Raw genomic sequence first — 22,211 nt, forward strand, 5'->3', positions numbered from 1 at the left:
ACCCATAATAACAATATATGAAATATATTTGCTACTTTGACTTTTCACTCAATGTTTGGCTTGGTCTTGTTAAAGATTTCTGAAACTGAAACCGGGATGGGAGAAGGGGATTAGTATTATTCTGCTACTCTGACTGCCATACTGTTATCATTTACCTTCACAGTTCTTCCCATCTCGTGTCACATGAAAGCCTGCATTACACACACAGTGGAAACTGCCATCTGTGTTAATGCAACGCCCATTATTGCAGATACGGCCATTCTGTAAACATTCGTCGATGTCTAAAATTAAAGGTAAAACAGAAGATATGTCTTCAGTTGGCAGATTGACAATTATTTTATATCTCCCTCTCTCCCGCCCTCCATCTCCAAACCCATGATGGTAGTTTCGGGGTTTAATTACTAAATGATATTCTTTGACGTAAACTTGATATCCAATAATGTGAGATTTTAGATGACTAATTAGTTTCCAAGACCTATCACAGAAAAAGAATGCCAATATAAGAGCATTTGATCTAACTCTAATTTCTAACAAGATCCTTGAAATCTCAATTGTATACACAAAATAGATTCTTCTTCATTTTCCTAGCTAATTTAATGAGCCAGTATATATCATTATTTATATTAAACTTTGGCTGGCATCTTTCAACACATGCTCAAAAAGGCAGATCTCACAGCTACATCAGAACAGTAAAACAAAAATCCTATAAAAAATTTCAATGCCATCTGAAAACCAGCAACTGCATGAAATGTTTACCTTCCTTATGGCAATTCTGGTCCAAGTATAGTTTTATTGTTTGTATATTCTTAGTTTCTTTGACAACTTCATAAGCATTCTATCTACCAAATAAAATATGGGGGCATTTCCCCTTCTTTTCTGTTCTGTCTAATACTATGCCAAAGTAAACAACAGAGGTTGACGTGGAAGTGTTAAAAAGGACAATAACTCAAATAACGTCTATCAGATCTCTCATTTAAAGATCAATGATGAACTCAAATTGGACAACATGGTACCCTGGATTATCTGTTCCCCTCAGTTTCTAGGCCAGATACCTGGATGAACACCAAAGAGGATGAATACACGCTGCTTTGTCTACATAGCGCACAACCTTTGCCAGGGCTCATTCCCCAGAAGACGGAGACCTGGGTACTGTGTCGTAGTACATGGGAGCAGAGCTGAGGCCACATGTGCCTGAGTATAAGCACCCTAAACATCCTCTGGACGACAAGAATGTGCATTCACGGCACATTGGTTACTCTGTCTACCCTGCGTCTGCACGGTGTCTGGAGGTTGACCCTCAGACGCACTTTCTTTCTGGGCAGATCCAGCAGTGGTTTCCACACGAGTCATTGGACTAGCTGAGGCAGTCTGGGCTTTTCTTCTGTCTGATCTTTGTGCCAACAACCTACGCTCTTTTTCTCTCTCATTTATTTCTTAATCCTTGCAAAAATCTGACTTGCTCCACACTCCAAAAAATAGTAAAAGCCACATACTCTTGAGGAGAAAATTTTTTTTTTTTTTTTTTTTTTAGGATTCTATAATCTTTTGAGGCCCCAGGATAAAACAAACAGTATAAAGAGTTCGGCATTTTCTCTCCTCACTAATTTCAGAGCACCATCAGTCTGCTCACTGCCTTGCAAGATAAATTGAAAGCTTGCCATTCAAACTTTTTTTTGGTATATTTTTTATTGGTGTTCAATTTGCCAACATATAGTATAACACCCAATGCTCATCCCATCAAGTGCCCCCCTCTGTGCCCATCACCCAGTCACCCCCTCCCCCGGTCCACCTCCCTTCCACCACCCCTTGTTCATTTCCCAGAGTTAGGAGTCTCTCATGTTCTGTCTCCTTCACTGATATTTTCACTCATTTTCTCTCCTTTCCCCTTTATTCCCTTTCACTATTTTTTATATTCCCCAAATGAATGAGACCATATAATGTTTGTCCTTCTCCGACTGACTTATTTCACTCAGCATAATACCCTCCAGTTCCATCCACGTTGAAACAAATGGTGGGTATTTGTCGTTTCTAATGGCTGAGGAATACAAACTTCCCTACTGTGTTTCTGTCTGTCTCTTCAGCTCCTTCTCTTCTCCTCAGCTAAGTACACCAACTTTCTGACTGTCTTGTGGCCACTTCCATTGACCCCAAGGCATGAATATGTCATCAACTTCTTATGTCTGAGATAAGCTTAGCACTAGCTCTTAAAGAAGACATTATCTGAAGCTTTTAGGTAATCCTAAACCTCCAATAAATTAAGTCTCAGAGCGATAACACCAGCAGGCATCTATACTGGCTGGCTCTCACTCCAGCTGAGTCCTCAAGAATCTCTTCTATTTGCTTACTTAATACTGCAGTCTTCTAGACACTGGTTTTGGTTTATTCTCCACTATTGAAAAATGCCTAGTACACCATACATGCTAATTGTTGTAAACAACAGTCATAACACTAATGATGTTCTAAACTCAGTTATACATTCAAACTCCCTATATTTATATCTAGGGAGTAAGGCCATTACTAGAAATATTAGCAGGTTGACATTCTGTGCTCCAGTTTCTTCTGCTCAAAACTGCCATTTACAGGTGGTATACTAAAATATACAAATGGCAAGAAATCTCTAAGCCAGAACCACATTCTAAGACTCTGCAACCAGTCACTGTTAAAAATAAAGGCTCTATGTCTTTAACTCATATGAAGAGCTTTTGCTTAAAAAAACAAACAAACAAAAAAAAAAAACAAAAAAAAAACACTCCTGTTAACAGCTGACAATTTTTTTAAAGTGATACAAACCTTTTGACCTTTCCTGGAATTTAATTTTAACACAGAATTCTCACAGAACACGCTTTTATCTGGCTTTCCTGGATCAGTGAAATCCCTTATTCTGTGCCAAATCTATAGAGACATAGATATTTGAGTTCCCCAAGGGTTGAAAGTCCATCTTACTTATTTCTGTCCCAGAAACTTTAGTATATCAGTCATCTGATAAAAGGCATATAGGATGACATAATAAATTAATTAATAAACACAGAGGGAAAAATTTATCAGCAAACACTTATAGTAGTGTTTCTCAAACTTTAGCGTGCTTATGGATCACTGGGAGCATCTTATTAAAATACTGATTCTGATTTAGTAGGTCTGAGGTGGGGCCTAAGATTCTGCATTTCCAATCAGCTCTCAGGCGATGCTGCTGTGACCACTGTGGCTACTTCCTTTTCCTTTAGATCTTCCCATTAAGAAATTAATGAAATACAACTTCACCTAGAACTGTCCTCACTTTCTGCGTCAACAAAGGACAACCCCATTCCTTGGCTCTCAGATGAAAAATTAAGAGCAACAGTGATAAGGCAAAAAAAAATTTTTTCCACACACACACACACACACACACACACACACACACATAGAAAATAAGATATTTCTCCAGGAACAGAAGTATCTTTTTTAAAATGATTTGAATGTTTGCTGGATTTTATGATGCTGTCCTTCAGAGTGACAATATCTGGAATTAAGTGCAGAAAACAACAAGGGCCTATGAGCCTCTTCAGCAAGGTTATTTAAACTCCATTAAATTCCCTTGAAGCAAACCTCCTACTTAGTGTATATGTCCCCTCACTTGGCATCTTCCACGTTAGGACCATACCTCGGCACTCTGTCCGGGTGAGTGTGCTTTGATAGCCAGGTCGGCACTGACAGGTGTACGAGCCCTGGTTATTAATACACTCTCCACCAGCACAAGGGTTCTTCTCACATTCATCAACATCTGAAAAATATGGTGCATTTTAGTAAGAAATTAGATGGCAATAACTCATAACTTTAAGAACATTTTATTGCTTTCCTTTACATGTTAGAACACTTTCCTTTTAAGAAATAAATAGCATAATGAAGAGGGTCTTTTTTCTTTTTGCCACAAGGTACTGTGTCACCAACCAATTGAAAACCAGTGGAGTAAAGTGTCTTATTTTCCTGTGTCATTTTTCAGAGAAAAATGCCAAACATGTAGCAACTCAACACTCCAAGCTAAGAAACATTTTCTCTTCCTTGAGTCTGGCCTAAGGGAATCAAACAGACTAACATTTCAGAAATGGCTTCTAGATAGAATTCTGAGTATCTCTTGGAGCTCTATGTTTCAATAAAAAGGAAGCCTAACTTTATCTAAGCATCCCCTGCTGAGTTCTGCTGAGAACATCAGAATAAGACATGAAACAGTTGTCATTTAATGACTTATTCTCACTTACCACAGAGTCCACCCCTCAACTCTCATCCCCAGACAGGCTCCCACTACTTTTACAGTTGTATAGAACTATTAGTCTATTTAACAGTGACCTGGTTTACATTCCCCTATTTGTAAAGATGGAAACTAAGGCTTCTGGAAGATAACCTACTTATCCATAGTCACATGCTTCTTGCTGCAGGTGCACTCTTCCACCGTGAGCTAGATGTCCCCTCTTCCACCAGCTCTGGATGACCTCTTTTAGCATGTGCCAGAAGGGGCATTCATAACACCAGGAAACTACACAGCATGAGAAACTAAGAACTCCTGATTTCTGCCTGATTCATAGTTACATAATTGCTTTCTATAACTTAACTTATTTTTTTTTTAAAGTTAGATGGCAACTGGGTGTTCTTTTCCAATTAACAGATGAATTATTCCTGTGTTACATTTCCTCCTTTTGCTAGCTTAAATGACTCATGTCAACAATTCAAAGTTTCACTCTTCAGTTTTTAATGACTAACTACAGACAATTGGTGAGTTATCCATTTGAATTAGTAAAATGTGCAAAAATTTGTAATTTGGAGACAGTTTTAAAGCTTTATTTTAATGGTCATTTTGAGAAGATGACTTAAGCTGAAGTGACCAGCAAGACTTGAATGTATTTACCATGAAAGCTAAAAGTCACTATAGTAGGCAGAATAATGCTTCTCCCCAAATATATTCATGTCCTAAATCCTAGAACCTCTAAATATGCTACATGGCAAGAGGGAATCAAGGCTGTTAATCAGTAGACCTTGACGGAGGGCAGGGGTGGGGTGGTGGTGGTAGTGTTTCCTGAGTTATGCAAATGGACCCTATGTAATTACAAAGGTCTTTACAAGTAGAGGAGGGAATTGGAAGATAGAACCAAAGATTTAGAGAGAGATTTGAAAATGCTATGTTGCTAGCTTTGAAGATAGAGGAAAGGACCATCAGTCAAGGAACGCTGGAAAAGCAAAGAAATGGATTCTCTCTGAGTGCTCTGGAAGGAACACAGGCTGCTGACACCTGAGTTTAGCCCAGTTAGACTTGTGTAGGTCTTCTAACCTACAGAACTACAGATTTGTGTTATTTTAGGCCACTAAGTTTGAGGTGATTTATTACAGCCACAACAGAAAACCCATATAGTCATGGGACAGAACTGCAATAGCTTCTCATGCCAACCTAACCCTAGGCATCACATACCAATGCACTCCCCACGAAGGTCCAGCTGGAATCCTTTGTTGCATTCACACCGATAGCTCCCAGGAGTTGGAATGCAGCGTCCATTTTGACAGAGATATCGAAACAGCTGGCAGTAATCAGTGACATTGACTGGCAGCACCCCTAAGGGAATAACATTAAACCCCATTAAAATCATTTATAACTAGGGTATCTTTCATCACTTCTTAACCCATTCACAATGGTCAAGATGCTAAATCATAAAGGAAGGAAGACGCTCTTTGGGTAAAGGTCACCTGGGACCAATAAAGTATAATTTCATGCCCACTTACAGAGATCGCATGCAGCCAGGTCCTGTAGCCTCACTGTAGCCTGCCTCTCCCTACCTCTTTTCTGCCTTGCTCTCAAGTCTCCAGTTTGGGTAACTGACAAAGGCAATGAGTTCTGGTAATTACTTACAAAACTACTTTGCATTATACAAAACTCAAAGTATAATTTTATACCTCCTCTATGACTTCATCCTGTGAATCAGATTTAAATCTCTCCCTCTCCCACAGTTGTTGAATAACAAAAGGACATTAATCTGGAGAATATGAAACCTCCTATTTTTCTCCTAAGGAAGGGGCCAATTGAGAAACTTAGATACCACACTACGTATACCAGTTAATCTAAGAATTGATACACTAATTTAATGACTAAAGCAGCATAAACAACAACAAAAAAAGTTAAGCCAATTAATGTAAAACAAAACAAAACCAGATGACTTTTCAGTCCTTACTTGGTGGTTCCCGAGACGGGTATGGATATTCCACTGGTGGTCGAGGGACTGGAACTGGAGGTCCAGGAGGAAAGCCAGGAGAAACAGGGTGAACTGGAGGAATGGGGCCAAGGGGTGGGGGAGGATATCCTGGTCTCTCAGGAATTACCAAGGGGACAGAGCACAGCTTGTTGAAATCCTCTGGAAAAACACAACACAACAGAACACAAAAGCTGAGTTGTAGCGTAACTCATACTCTGTGCAAGTCATCCTTACATTTCAAAGAAACTTTGAATAAGATCAGTCATAGAACCACATAGATCAATTGGAGAACGGGGGAAAAAGCCAATTGACATCATTCCCATACTAACAGCTACAGTAGCAACCATACTGGAACAGTAATTCAAAACCAAAACCAAACTCCCCAGAGTATGTACCACATACCTCTCCCAAAATTTAGGAAGTCTTTACCTAAGTCACGATTTATCTCAAGAAAGAATCAAATGCCACTTTTTTAACTCAGTCCCATTTGTGGATCCCACAACTCTCTAAAGAGGACATTAAAAAACTGGATTTTACTGTATGTGCAACGGAAAACCATTGGATTGTCTTCAGCAGACTAATGTGGGATGTAATCAACTGAACATTTTCAAAAGATCAGTCTTGCTGACACATGGAGAATGTGCTGAAAGGAGGCAAGGCTGTTACAGAAAGCCAAGGGCAAGAAAACATTGGCTGGACAAGGGAGACAGCCATGTAACTGGGTGGAAGTGGACAAATTTGAAGCATATTTTAGAGATAAGTAGGTAGTGCTTCAAGAAGGAGTAAATGTCAGAGCGGAGGGAACAGGAAATCAAGAATGATAGTCTTCTGGTTTACCAACTGGGTAGATGTTGGGGACATTTGCCAAATGGGAAAAATTGCAATGGGAGCAGGTTTGATGGGCAGAAGCCAAGTTCCACTTTGAATATATGAATCTTGCGATAGCAGATATCCAAGTAGATTTGTCACATAGCAGCTACGTAAGAGTTTGAAGCCTAGATGAGAAGTGGGGGCTGTATATAAGTTTCAGAATTATCAGTAGATAGGTGGTATTTAAAGCCATGAGGATGAATGAGCTCACCTAGGAAAAGTGTGGAAAGTGAAGAGGAGAGTGTACAGAGACAGAGCCCTGAGGAATACCTATTTGTACAAGACAATAAAGTGTTGGAGAAGCAGCACCCCGTGGAATACTAGGGGGTGGTGCGTCTGTTGTTAATGCTGCATAATGATTCCCTGAACTAGCACACGAGTTAATCAAGGATTCCCTCTGACTGCACATACAGGCTGATTTTTTCAGGCCAGGTCTTTACTAGTATAAATTATCTTTAGATTTGTGACACCCTTTTTTCTGAGCTTCCAAAAAGGTGTTTTAAGACAGTATCCAGATTTCCAGGGATGTATTTACTTAACCATTTGTACATTTTCATGTTTCCTACAAATAGCCACATCTTGTTAGTTTCCTTCTGTATGTAATCATGTGATCTTTAAAAATTTCTTTTTCTCCTTCTTGCCAGAGTATTGATAATTTTATTATCACTGCCACACAGGGATTCTCCCACAGATCATTTCTATACTAGTTTTATCCATTAACAGAAATTAGGCTAATATTACACTTTTACTTGTGCACTAAATCTGACTTATTCTAAAGTACTGTAATATGTTTTATGCAAATACATTTATATTCAACGTCATGGGGAAAATCTGCCAATTTACACAGGTAGCTAAATATACCTGGCTATCATGTACCTTGTGGTTTCATATGGGTCCATTACTAAAACTTCTTCAATTAAATTTGGCATTTCCAACTTAGGTTAACATTATGTATTCAGAGAATTCTATTCTATTCTAATAATATTTTAATTATTATTTATCTGTAATTTTAACCCACACGGATTCTGCAGCACTTGACTGCATCTGGAAAGGATTTATATATTGTTTATGCTTTCCTGAACCAGGATGCTACAATCCCACTTACCAAACCATAATGATCCTTCTTACAGAATTATCACCTGGATGTGCCATATCTATCATTTCCTGGCTACTTACTTTCCACCAAATTTCTACCACTAAGACTGTGCACAGTCTTTGAAGTCAACGATCATGTCTAACTTATGACTAATTCCCACTCTGAGCCTTGCCCTGTGGATTGCACAGAAGAGGAATTCATTAACTATGTGTTGGATTGAACTGGATAGCAATTATATTAAGGGACTCATTTTGCTTCCAAGCACCAATTCAACCTTTCTTTTTCTTTAGTCTTTTAGGATTTTCATGAAAGAAGTTGAATAGCTTATCAGGATTTCTGCTAATTAGGTGGGTATATGACTTCAAGCATGCTATTAAATTCATCTTAACCTCTATAGGAAAGTATATCGGAGTGGCTCCTATTCTCTCTTCTACTCTCTTAAGCTTCATAACTTTCCCATGAGCTCCTTTACATTCAGGATCAGCGAACCGGGGCTAGTTTTGTTCAACTGATATCCATCTTTCCTAACTCCATTTAACCTAGAAACGATACTGATTTTTTTTTTTTTTTACATTGTGAAAAGCTGACTAGCCTAAAATAATCCTTCATATATATGTTATATATATATGTATTTTATATCTATATAAAATCCTTCTCCATAAGTTAAAAACCTAGAGCTCTACAGCACTGCTACCAGAACATCTGAGCAAGCAAACGTACCAACTTGCAAATTAGCTTTTCTCTGTCAATCTGCTTTGCCCTGGGCCTATTTTAGATTGGAGGTATCTCAGTGGTACACATGAGAGAGCAGCTAGCTCCCTGCAAAGTTACACAGGGGAACAGGGCCTTCTGCACCATGCATCCCAAAGCAGGTCTTTGGGCACCTCAACCTGCTGTCCCTCTGTCCTCTATTCAAGGCCTCAGCACAGAAAGGAATCTGCATCAATGCTGCTGATTCCTAAATTAATATATGTATTTATTTTTTATTGTTTAAAGATTTATTTATTTATTCATGAAAGACACAGGCTGAGAGAGAGACAGAGACATAGGCAGAGGGAGAAGCAGGCTCCTTGCAGGGAGCCTGATGCAGGACTCGATCCTGGATCCCAAGATCATGACTTGAGCTGAAGGCAGATGCCCAACCACTGAGCCACCCAGGCATCCCAATATATGTATTTAAAAAGCCATTTTCCTGGTACTCAAGCCATGTGTCTTAATAGAATGTCACGTACTTCTAAACAGGACCTACTAAATGGTCCCCCCAGTGCACTAAGGGTGGTGGGTTATATTTTTAGGTCATAGACAGTAAGCAACTCAGACAAAATATATGACTTGTTATATGTTAAAATGTACTGAAAGATTTTTATTGCTTCTTTAATCCACACATATAATTCTCAGCAATAAAAGAAATTTTATAGTAACATCTGTGAGCAGGTGTAGAACCCAGGATAATGGTAAATTCACATTCTGTGAATAACATTCTGCAGCATTCCATTAACTCTTGTGTTTATCCTTCTTCACCTTGATTTGCTCTGCTACAGTTTTCTGAGTCAAACACACTGTTCAGGAATCTGATTAAGAAGGAGTTTTCACTTAGAACTAGTGGGAAAGATATCACTTAATAAATTGTTCACTCTACCTGAATGCCCCCTATGAGCCAGATTTTGCTAACTATGGTGGAAGTGGTAAGAAAGCATAAGGAATATGGGACTATAAGAATGAATGACACCTCCTAATGAGATTTATCAAAGAGTAAAAAAGCAATACGTGAACACATATTGGCCCAGAGTGGGATTTGTGCCACAGCAGCAGTAAATGCCTGGTGCCCTGAGACAGAAGGCATCATTTCCAGCTGTGGTTCTCTTGGGACATTCATGAATTAGGTCCTATCGGGAATCATATTAGGGTCCTTACCAAACAAGATGGCATTTAACAAGCAAGGTGGCAGGGGTTAGGAAGTAAGGAGAAGTTTTAGGGAAAAAGAACATTTGAGTTTAGAGATCTCCAGACTGGCTTCAAGGAAAGCTTGATCATATAATTTAACTAGAAAAATAAAGCCACTATAAAGAAGAAGAATTAAAAGATGAACTGGGGTCGGATATGAGGATGCTAGATGCTCCGCCAAGTAGTAAAATTTTATTTTCAAGAAATGGAGTGACTTGGACCACTAGATCCTTCCTGAATTCATCCTGGGAAAATTTTTCTGGACATCTTTCCCTACCTTTCCCCCAGCCATAATTTTTTTAACTGAACTTCAGATAAATTATGCTTTGGGAAATATATATGGCAGCTGCAGATTTCATAAAGACAAGTTAGGAGGCCACTGCAATAGTCCAGATGAGAGAAAATGAGCTTTATGTGAAAGTAGAAGGAATATGACAGATGAGAGAAGTATTACAAAGAAAAAAAAAAGTTAACAAGAATTGGCACCAAGGAAGAGGAACGCGTCAAATGTTAGGGAAGGAGGAAACATGTATCCCGCATAACTCATGAAAAGGCTCTGAGAGACCTGAACTTTATTCAACAGAGCTCTTGAGGACTACGTGAAAGCCAAAAGAAATATGTAAGAAGAGAGACCAGTACTCCTGAAAAGGTTGCGAGTTAGTAGTAATAAGCAAGCTCAATAAGAAGCAGTACCAAAAAACAGTATTACTTGTATGAACCTCTGTATTTTCCCAAGCCAATTATCCAGGGCAAATTTTCCTGGGAGTTGTCTCTCTTTATTTTCAGGAATCTTTTTCACTTACCTGGATTTCCAGTAGATGTGCATCATGCATGTGGGCTTGTGGAGGTGGAAGTGGGACACTCTACAGATAACTGGAAGGGCTCTTACCTGTTGCTCTGATGGGACACATCTCAGGGGCAACGGTGACCCCTGGAGACCAGCATCGGCCAACATCACAGCAGCACTGCATTTTTGTTATGGACTGGGGCAGTTGGTTAGAACAGCGCCCATTTGCCAGAGCTGTGTAACAGTATCCGGGGCGAACATCTGAGAGAAAAAAGAAACACACCCACACACACATCACTGAGATGGAACTCGTGACAACACTCTTCTGCTCCAGCACCTTTATGCCTCACACTCAGGCTCTGGAGGGATGCATTGACACCCTTGCCCCCTGGAAGAGAAGCAGTATGTGCTGCTCAGGAACAATGCTTGGTCAGAACTCCCTTCGTCTCACACCTTTCGCCCCTGTGAGCTGGTGCACTTGGCCCAAGTCCCACATTCCATCCCCAAGGTGGGAACGAATGATTACAACCATATGTGCCAGAGGAAAAGAGAGACTAAGAAAATCACTGGCAGTGACAGTTAATTAGTTATAAAGACATGTCTCTATACTGAAGGGAGACTGTGTTGTCCTTGGTTTCAAACTACTTAATTCAAGCCATTTTAGGCAAATATTGATATAAATCTATTTTAAAACAACATTAAGTCTGCACTATAGTCTACATTTCTAAGAGATCTTTCTTACTTTTCAGACTGAAACTGTGAGTCAGACTTGTGAGTTTTTTTTTTTTTTTTTTTAAGGAGTAAGCCACTTTGCAGTCAGATCCAATGCTTGTTAATAGAGATTTCCTTTTGTCCTAGGGCCCTAACAGATTTTATAAGGCACTAATTATTTACAAGTTCAAAATGTTCATGATTCCAAGTTCTTAGTCCTATAAGATACAATAGTTCTTGAAGGCTTTTTTTTTTTTTTTTTTTTTTTTTTTGGCAGAAAGGTATCTTCTCAAAGCAACATGGGAAGACATATTTCTATATACCACTTTTATTGGGTTACATCATGTCTGTCATGACAACACTGACACACTGAAGTGCAAGTCTAGGCTATCAAAAAAGAGCCTGCGACATACTAGAAACCTAACTACTTCATAGGCCTTTGAGGAAGTGCCGTGAAACAGAGGAGGCAGGTAGCTAAGTACAGAACACCTTGATCCACCTGACATGTTGAGGATGTACTCTCTTTAAGGAAGGGGTATCATTGCATAGTCCATATGCAGTATAGTTAAAAAGTAAATTATACTTTAAGCATACTTGTTATTTGAAGAACTATAAGGTGGTAAGTTTTTTTTTATAAAATGAGGAATTTTTTTATAGCTAAAACTTCATCCCTATGTTTCCTGTAAGTCGAAATAGAAACTTCATGTTTGATCAGAGAACGCCAACCCTATGACTGTTTTCATCAACATCATTCTTAGGAACACTAAGCACTCAGATTTTGAAGGTTGCAATAAATTAATAAAAAGAATTTAATGAAAAGCAAGGCTAACTTACAAACTAATATCACATGAAGAAGGCTACACAAAACCTAAACAAACCATAAAATAAGATTACTGATCAGCTTTAAAGAATACAAGATTATTTCTGAAAAATACTTAAAACCACTAGCACGTATACATGTGCTTTCTGCGGCCCCATTCCTACATTTCTCATTAGACTAATAGTCTCAGCAGAGAGGCAGAACATTTCCTTCCAGCCTGGTCCAGGGTAAATGGCCCGAGAGAGGAGTGCAGACAAGATAGGCTCTCTGAAGCCACAAATGGCACCTTCCCTGTGAAGAAGAAAGAGCAATAGAACTTTCTACTTTCTAATTTTCATGGCTTTAAAGCCACTGATAATTTATCTATTCAGTGCTTAGTAGATGTTTGGGGGCAAGGAAACCAAAGGCTGTTAAGAATGGGAAGAAATATTCAAAACTGGCTTATATCCCAGTTTCAAATGAATTTGGTGGTCAAAACTTGGTATAAACACTTGACCAAAATTTGTATATACAATTTTCAGTGCGGGCTATCTTTCGGAGCAAAACTGAGACCTACAGCTGCCAACTGCAAACTCCTAATGGGCTAATGTCTATTATTTTGCACATTGACGATGATATTATTTTACTGCCCAGTTGGCTCACTTACATGTTAAATCGGTAGACTAGAAAACTCTTGATCAAAATGGTGAATGTTGGGGCTAAAAACATTACCAGCCATGGCTGGGCTACTGGCAGTCTCTGATGTACAAATAGCACCTCTACCAACAGTGAGCATTTTGCTAATTTCTCTTTGTGCAGGAGAGCTTTGGTTAAAAATACACACATTGACACAACTTATAATTTTGAAACAAACCTATTGGCTAATAAGTAAAGAAAGAGAAAATATGTGAAAGCCAGGAAGCATTTGGAGGAACTGCCCCCCAACCCCCACCCCGGGCACACCAGCCTGAAGTTTCCCATGCCATCAGGCAGCAGTGCCAAAGGAAGTGGGAAGGAAACTGTTGTGGTGCTGGATCACTTTGCAAAGAGGCTAAGGAGTGGCTGTGGGCAATCTGAAGACCTGTGGAAGCCGAGGGGGAAGAATGTTAGGATTTGGAGGAGGTAAGTGGAGGTAGGAGGAAGCATAGACACCTTCTTCTATTTTGAATCTGCTCTGACCAAGGAATCTAGCAGAAAAGGAGTAGGATGCTTTCTTCCTTTTTTCCCTTTCTGGATCATTTGGCCTCCTTCCTTTCAGAATCCAGAAACCATACTATATCAAAAAATATATATTATGGATTAAACAGGTGTTTGCAGGTCATCCTAGCCTATCAGTAGGCCTCTCCTAACCAATCACTAGCATCGTTGTGTCCAACCAGGAGCTAAGAACCGTGAGGCCCAAACTAGGTACAGGATATCATCGGGATTGCTGGGAATTGATGAGACAGAGCACACTAATGTGAAAAGATCACCCTACACAAGATATTATAAACCTCCAAAAGAAGATCACAGAATAAAAACATAAAATAAACTTTAAGAGCTTACAGAACAAAGGAAATGCTGGGGACAGAGAGGTCTGCGAGCCTTAGAATGTAGTGACTGAAGGGAACGGATGGAATCTTGTGCTTAGGAGAGATATATAAGGAAGTACGACACACCACTAGCTATAGGTGGGGTTTCTATTGGTTAGATTGACTAATTCCAAAGAGCCAACTTACCAACAAAGCTTAGATTTGTTTGTAATTTGGAAACTATATGCATTTTCTTCTCACTAGGGATGGTTTGGCAGGGGGTTGGAGGGTGTCTCTGTGTTTAACATGGCAGGAAATATCAGCATTAGGGAAGGCAGAAATGTCTCTTGGAGCATTTTATATAACAAGTTCCTAATTGTGGGCACAATAAAGTTCCAAAGAAGAAGAAACTGTACTTGTCTAGGTGTATGGTTAGAAAGCATTTACTGTGTCCAGTAGTCATTTGGGAAGGAGCAATGAGAGGGTTTGGGACTGTGGGCTCATGTTCAAGTTGGGATCCCAGCTCCCTCACTTCTTAGCTGCTTAAGCAATCAAACCAAATTACTTATCTGAGCTCCGTACACCTCAGCTCCTTCCCATCCACAGTATGGTTGTAAACATGAAGTCAGGTAATTCTCGTAGAACACCTCACACCTAGGAGGTTACCCCCAAATCCTAGTTCACTCTCCACATCTCCCTTTCTTTGTAAATAGTATGAATATATCTGTTAAGAGTGTAAACTATCTGTTATGTAAATGTTTTCATCTCTTTAATTTGTGGCTCTCTTTGAAAGTTAAAAAATAAATCTACCTATTATTTGGACAGGAAAGAACTTCTGATCTACCTCTTTGCTGAGCATATCCACTGGATGTCAAATGCTAATTGGAATGGTTTGGGAAGAAAAAGGAGATACATGAATTGCACTGGCCATTCTTTCACTGCAGTGACAGTATGTACAAAGATATCTTGGAAAATCAGGCAATCCAGGCCCCACCATTGTTTTTAAGGAGAAATCCAGATAGGCTTCCCTCACTGGTTGTACTTATTCAAATGTCAACTTAAGAGATCGCCCTCAGCTTTTATTATATGTGACTAAGTAAAAAGGAATTCAGAATTTCAAGTGCAACTCAGTTTGGGTCTGAAATTCATGGCTTGTGGTGAGGATGTGAAGCTGAGTGTCTTTGAAAATATGGGCCAGAAACAAACATCAAAAGATAGTGTTCATTTCTCTCCAAGGCCATGTGCCATGGGCTTCCTAGCTCTGCCCTAATAATAAGGAAGTACTCATTGTGATATTCAACAAATACTTAACTGAGTGCCTATGACATGCGAGGCATCATGCCGAGAACCACTGGGGACAGATGAGGATAGCAGTTAGCCTTTAAGGAGAGCTTACATCTTAATTAGGGAGATAAAAACATACAGACATAAAATTTCCCTAGATCATTTATGAGAATCATATCCTCAGAGAAGGGAGAAACTGCTTTCAGGTAGGCTGATCCGGGATGTCTTCAAAGACAGAGAAGCTGAGGAGGAATATGAAAGGAGGCCTGAGCTGGAAGAAGAGTATCTGTCCTGAGTGGTACCACACATATGATAAAAAAGGCAGGAATGAATCAAAACAAGTGTTTGAGGGGGAGAGGCAGGGACTGTGCAGATAAGGAAGCAAGGTTGAGAGGGGTCAGAGAGTGAAGGTCTTTAACTATCAGGCTGCACACTCTGGAACTGGAACTTTACACTAGAAAACTGGACTTGGAAGGAAGTCTTAGCAATCATTAAATCCAGCAGTTTCCAAACCTGTTTTTTAAGACAACAAAATCCACTATTCAACTGATATTTTACATAGAAGCCTAACACACCACCAAATAAAAGCATCATTGCCTACTCCTTTGTACTATTCCCCTCTCCCACCCCAGAAGCTCTAGAGGCCCTGCACCTGAATAATCCATGTGACACACACTGGAAAACACCAATTTCTACATCCTCATGGAAAACTACTAGAGGTTTTTGAGCAACAGAGTTACTGAATCAAAGCACTATCTTAGTAAGATAAATCTGACAGGATGGATTGTAGAGAAGCCAGGAAGCAGGGAGACCAATTAAGAGATTATTGCAAAATTTCAGACCTAAATTAACACAGGTCCCAGGAAATGGCTGAAGGTTTGACACTTGCATGATCACAAAGATAATTTATAGACTGAGGATATCTGTATGGGCTCCTGGATCATCCCTCTTTCTGGGAGGTAAAAATCCTAATACAACACCACAAGATGCCTCTTTTCTTGAAGAGAGCACTCAACTGTTTGATAAAATGACAATGTAAATTTTACATCAAGTGAGAACTTATAAGTCCCCCTGCACAAATGTCTTTAGAAAGATGTTTGTTATGGAACTGATTTACAGGGATGCTGTTTATCATTAAACCTACCTACGCAAAAAAAAAAAAAAAAAAAAAAAACCTACCTACGCATCGGGTACCATCGGGAGAGGGGTAAAAACCAGGAGGACACTTGCAAAAGTAACTGCTGACTGTGTTTGTACACTCGCCCCCATCACAGATTCCAGGAATGGTACTGCATTCGTCAATATCTGGAACATAAAGAAGAGTTTAGTATTCACAGAACACAGCAGAAAACTGTTCATCATCACAAGGTTCATAGCGAACACCAACCAAACCAATCTCCAGAACAAAAGCTGCATATAAAATAGTCAATTTAGGGGCACTTGGGTGGCTCAGTGGTTGAGCACCTGCCTTTGGCTCAGGTCATGATCCTAGGATCCTGGGATCGAGTCCCACATCAGGCTCTATGTAGGAAGCCTGCTTCTCCCTCTGCTATGTCTCTCTGCCTCTCTTTCTCTCTCACTCATGAATAAATAAAATCTTTAAAAATAAATAAATAAAATAGTCAATTTTAAAAAGGGTGATTCTCTCAACACAGGCTTACCCAAGGAACTTCCAAAACTCAAGAGATTACAGCAAAATAGAAGAAACCTCCCCTGTAAAATCTAAAACTATATAGTGTTTTACCAAGCAACTATAGCCTGCTAATATTCCAATGTCATTTATTTTAAAATTTTGTTTTCTCCATTCTCTCTATGGTTTGCATTGAGTTAGGGTCCCTTATGTTTACTCTATCTTCTGCATCAATTCCTGCATTTCTTCTCAATCTGACTTTCCACAAAGCAGGTACGAAAATCCTATAGAGAAGAGCATTTGGTCTGAGTGCTGACCAAGACTTGGCCATTGTGGGGTTCTCAGGGACACCCAATCTGCTATGATGATGGTTTTCTGTGGGTTCGGTGAGTGAATGGTGGGGAACACTGGGATGCTCCATCCAGATCCTTCTCAAGGGAGGACTTGTCCTAGCATTAAGGGTGCCATCAGTAGACAGCTTGGGTTCTCAGCTACTGCCAGGACTGTGTGAGCTGTAGAGAGCTGCCTCACCTCAGACTTCACCCTTCCTGGGAGCCCACACCCTATGACTGATCGTGGAAGAGAGATAATGGTTGGTCTGGCCATCTGCCCCACTTCCCGAATCCCCTGTGAGGTCAGTGGAGGCCATAGTCAGAATCAGTGCTCAGGGCCTGAGACTACTGGTCTCCTCCAAGGAAGCAGTAAAAGTTCCTGAGGACAAATCCAACCATTTCCTTTAAAGGACTTTTCAACACTGACAGCTGTCAATAGATGTGGCACCAGCGAGGGGAGAAGAAGTTGAGAACTTCTTGCCTAGGCTAAAAGTAAATACCCAGAGTAACAGTGGTATTTGCACAACCTTGACTCCAAGAGGAGGAGGCTTTCTGCACTCACCTAAGGACACATGGATTTTGACCCAAGCCCCCTGGGAGTATTGCAATGGCCACACTACACTGTTGGTACTCAGCCCAAATTTTTTTAAAAAGAGAGAGAATATTTCTTCTCTCGTTTAAGTACTGCTCTTCACTTGTAAAACGAAATAGAATTCTGAGTAGACCAGATTCAAGTGTTGTCTGACTCAAGTTCACCCTGTTAGTCAAAAAGGCAACAGTGACACTGTTTACATGCAGTTTAACCTTTTTAAAAGCAAAATCCCCATTCTTCTATGCTAGGCTAGAGGCTAAAGCAAACAATATTCCCCTGCTTATATTAGAGTCAATGCTAACATAAACAGCATTCTCATTGTGAAGTTGTATAATGGTAAAAATGTATATTCTATTCCGACAGATAGACATTTTACTGGAGTCGGCAAAAGTCAGGCCAAGAAATAGCCAGGAATGGAGCTTAAAGATTCAAACTAGCATAGTATCAGAAGGCACATTTTAAGACAGTTCTTTACCATCAATCCTCCCACGTTTACCAGCCACAATCCTACTTAAAAACCAACAAGGGGCACCTGGGTGGCTCAGCCAGTTAAGTGTCGGGCTCTAGATTTCAGCTCAGATCATGATCTCAGGGTCCTGGGATCGAGCTTCATGTCTGGCTTTGCGCTGAGAGTGGAGCCTGCTTGAGAGTCTCTATCTTAACCTCCACTCCCCTCCCAGCACGAGCATGCTATCTCTCTCTCAAACAACCACCACCACAACAAACCACAGAAGTTCAACCTCAAGGACTCAACAACCTCATTAAATAATGAAAGAGGATGCACTCCTGTAACACAAAGGTATTAAGAAGAAGGTACCTTCCCCAAAGTGTCCCTAAAGGTGAATGTCTGGGTCACTGAACTCCTATCAAAGATCATGTGAGGAGGGGATCCCTGGGTGGCTCAGCGGTTTAGCACCTGCCTTTGGCCCAGGGCGTGATCCTGGAGACCCAGGATTGAGTCCCACATCAGGCTCCCGGCATGGAGCCTCCTTCTCCCTCCTCCTGTGTCTCTGTCTCTCTCTCTCTCTCTCTATGTCTATCATAAATAAGTAAATAAATAAATCTTTAAAAAAAAGATGTGAGGAAATAGTGTCTATTAAATGAAATATTTTTCTACCTGTTAGTATAAGTGACTGCTACTAACCTTATTAAGGCCACTTAGGTCAATAACCAAAGAGGTTATTTAGGCGACAAAATATACTAGAAAGAGTTACTGAAAAAAACAGAATGAACTGGCAGAATGGAGGAGGCATCCTTCCTTCACATGCTGGCTGTTAGATCTGGCTCCTTGGCTGAGAGGATAGTACAACAGTACTAATAATAATGAGAGTTGACACGTACGGAGCACCAGACATTGATTAAAGGTTTTATGACTGTCAACTCATCTAACTCTCATAGTATAGGTCCAAGCATAGCACTGATTTCTGCAAGTCTGGTGCCTGGGCATAACTCTTGCATTACACTGAGACCTTCAGAAAGCTGACATGAGTAAAACTTGAAGAGCAAAGAAGATCATTTATAAAGTGATGCTAAACCCAGGTCTTCAATTGCCAGGGGCTGGGCTGGGAGGGAGAGGGGCAGGGGTCCAACTTAAGGTGGATGCCCTCCTGCAAAGGTCAGTGAGTCAGGAGACATAGGGTGGTAATGTGTCAGCTAATTCTTCAAATCATGTTGAAAAAAACAGCAGCTATACTATTTTATGGTCATACCACATATGCCTGCTTGTGTGGTTTCTTATTCATGCAGCACCTGCTATCTGATCACAACTGGGAAACACTGAGAAATGTGAGGAGATGGAGTTTGGATTGCAGAACTGGAAAGGACCTCCAGAGATCATCTTGTTCCACCTCCTCATTTGAAAGTTGAAGTATCTCAGAGCTGGTAACTGACTTGTCCAAGGTCACACAGAATATGGGAGGACCTGAGGGCCAGGACCCGGGCCAGGGCTACCTTGTGCCTAGCGCTCTTATGCCTACATGGCAGAGATTTTGTTCAGCAACATGTAGGGAGCTGGTGACCCTGAACAATGGGAGTCAAGGGCTTACAAGTAGCTGCAGAGGGTGGAGCCCCATCTAGAGCAGTGGGTTGAGTAGCCCTAGGAATTCTCCTTGCTGCCTGAGTGGATAAAAGCCCCTAATAGCAAGGAGCCATTGGATAAATATGTCATTATTCTAGAAGAGGGAAGTCTTAAGGTTTTTGGCCATGTATTAGGGAGTGCACGGACTTAAGAGCTACATTTTTAAAAAGTCCTTTGCATCATGCAGTGCTATTATAATTGCTAAAGGCTGGGCTGGCGATAATCTAAATCCCAAAATATTAGTGGTTAATTAGGAATCCAAGGGACCTCTTCCAGAAATAAAACTTAATCCTTTAATTACACTTTTTATTTCTTAATTTCCTCCCACAGTAACCTATGCAAATATGGACTTGGTTTCCGAAAAGAAAAGGCTCATGTGTTCTTTCAGTGTGCATACTCGAGAGTCATTGGAAAAATCAACAATGAAGGTGGGCATGAACTTTGTTTCCCTTTTTCTCAAATCACAGCTATAAATCTCAATCTTTTCTTTTTAAATTTATGAAAATTTAATAATTGTTATTTAATCATTTCAGCTTGTTAATTTACATTTCAAATGAATCTAAATTGCACGCCTGGATCTAAAACTTGGTACATGGCTTTCTTCAGTTTCAGGGAAAGGGGATATTTTAAGAAGGGAGGGTCCTGCAAAAGGAAGATCTCACCAAAAACCTGCTCTTACCATCACCAAGGGAGTGAAGGTTAGCATCTTGTAAATTTGCTAAAGCCAATTTTTTATTGAATTGGTTTTTAAAATAAATTACTGCGGGCTTCCAGGCACCCAGTTCCTTCCTTTCCAAGTCAAGAGGAAGATGCATTTCAAAAAGCCACTCAAAGAAATGGCAAAGATGCCAGAAAGATTTTCACAAGGGCACAGAATCCCACTGTGGCCTGACCATCTTCCCAGGGCACACAGATGTTCTCTTCATACTTTCAGCAGTGTAGGCCAGATTTTCTGGAATTCCTTCTATTGACCATCCTATCAATCATCCTATGCCCAGAGTTACGGCATTCCCATAATGAGGCATGGAGCTGGAGAAAAGCAAGGGAGAGGAGGAGGGGACTAAGCTCACCAAGCATTCTTGGAGGACTTTCTGATTTACTCTCCTACCCGAGTAAGACAGGTCAACAATGCCCAAACGAGCTCTAGGCCAGAGAACATGTAGTACTAACGGGACATTCTCTTCCAGTATCAATTTTGCATAAAAAAAATAAGAAAGAGGGGAAAAACCCCATCATCTGAATTTAATGTAACCGTAGATGGCTAGGAGAAAAAAAAAAGGTCTAGCCAAAAATATGCTGTTTTTATCTTGCTACTGATTTCAATACGTAGCCGGGAAAAAAAAAAATTTGTGAAAAAGGATTAAGTCATTCTCAGACTGAATTTTTTTGTCCATTGGATACACCACCATAATAGGCTGCTTAGCATTAACAAAAGGATTTTGAATGAGTTTTCTTTCAATCTCAGTATTAAATCTTCTGACTTGTTCCCAACCACACAAGGTGATGGATCCTGACCCATGTTAACTGATAGGTCTGAGGGAAAGGCCAGGGACACAAGCAAACAACTGTACTCCAAGCTGGAAGCTATCAAATTCCAGAAAACAACAAAGACTGGACAAATCATATGGACCATACTGCCCTAAATCTTGAAGCTGACTATATCTAAGCTGAATATATCAAGCTGAGAAAGCCTGAAAATTTAAGACACAACCTACTGCTGCTGTGGATTTTGCATGCTATTATAAACCTAACAGCTTAGTAATGGCATAACGAGACATATATAATGGCACCTGAAAATCTATAATATTGTAAATTTTCAAAATATTAGGAAATATAAATATTAAGTATTAATATTAGAGATTATGGCTTATATCCAAGAAAAAAGACTATATAATATGGTACAGCAAGTACCAGAGTATGAATCAAAAGAAGTAAATTTTAGCACGATCTAAATGACTTCAATCAGGCCACTTAACATAGCTGGTTCTTTATAATGTGAAAGGTACAGCTCAGTAAGTTCTTTACCCTGTTCAGTATCAACATTCTGTGCTAACATAGATCCACAATATAACTTCAAGAATACATTGGGCTTGTAAGAATCAACTTTATTGTTCTTTGAAACTTAAAATATTCTTAAAAAGTCCTACTTCCTTAGAACCTATTTTTCACAGCTACTTCAACTGTGTATGGCATGTTCAAGAACGTATCACTATAAATTCTATGATGATTAATAACTTAAAAACAACTCTAGCCCATAAAGATAATTCTAGCAGAGTCAAATTGCAGATTATTCAGTTTCAGGGTAAGTAGGTATTAAACTTCTTAAATGTAATTTATGAATTGCACCTCAAATTTGAAGCTGTCTTTCC

General features: G+C 39.9%; 1 protein-coding gene across 3 annotated transcripts in view; it reads right to left on the bottom strand.

Annotated features, from left to right (window-relative positions):
• FBN1 (fibrillin 1) overlaps positions 1-22,211 on the bottom strand; it is a 223,168-nt gene that overhangs the window by 95,191 nt on the left and 105,766 nt on the right. For all 3 annotated transcript variants that reach the window (XM_025472864.2, XM_049104135.1, XM_049104136.1), the window contains exons 8-13: positions 16,391-16,516; positions 11,009-11,167; positions 6,189-6,368; positions 5,435-5,575; positions 3,638-3,757; positions 156-281 (exon numbers count right to left, since the gene is read on the bottom strand). In XM_025472864.2, coding sequence (XP_025328649.1) covers positions 156-281; positions 3,638-3,757; positions 5,435-5,575; positions 6,189-6,368; positions 11,009-11,167; positions 16,391-16,516 — 852 coding nt within the window. The remainder of the gene's footprint in view (positions 1-155; positions 282-3,637; positions 3,758-5,434; positions 5,576-6,188; positions 6,369-11,008; positions 11,168-16,390; positions 16,517-22,211) is intronic.

Source organism: Canis lupus, chromosome 30 (genome assembly GCF_003254725.2).
Source record: "Canis lupus dingo isolate Sandy chromosome 30, ASM325472v2, whole genome shotgun sequence".
Classification (NCBI taxonomy): domain Eukaryota; kingdom Metazoa; phylum Chordata; class Mammalia; order Carnivora; family Canidae; genus Canis; species Canis lupus.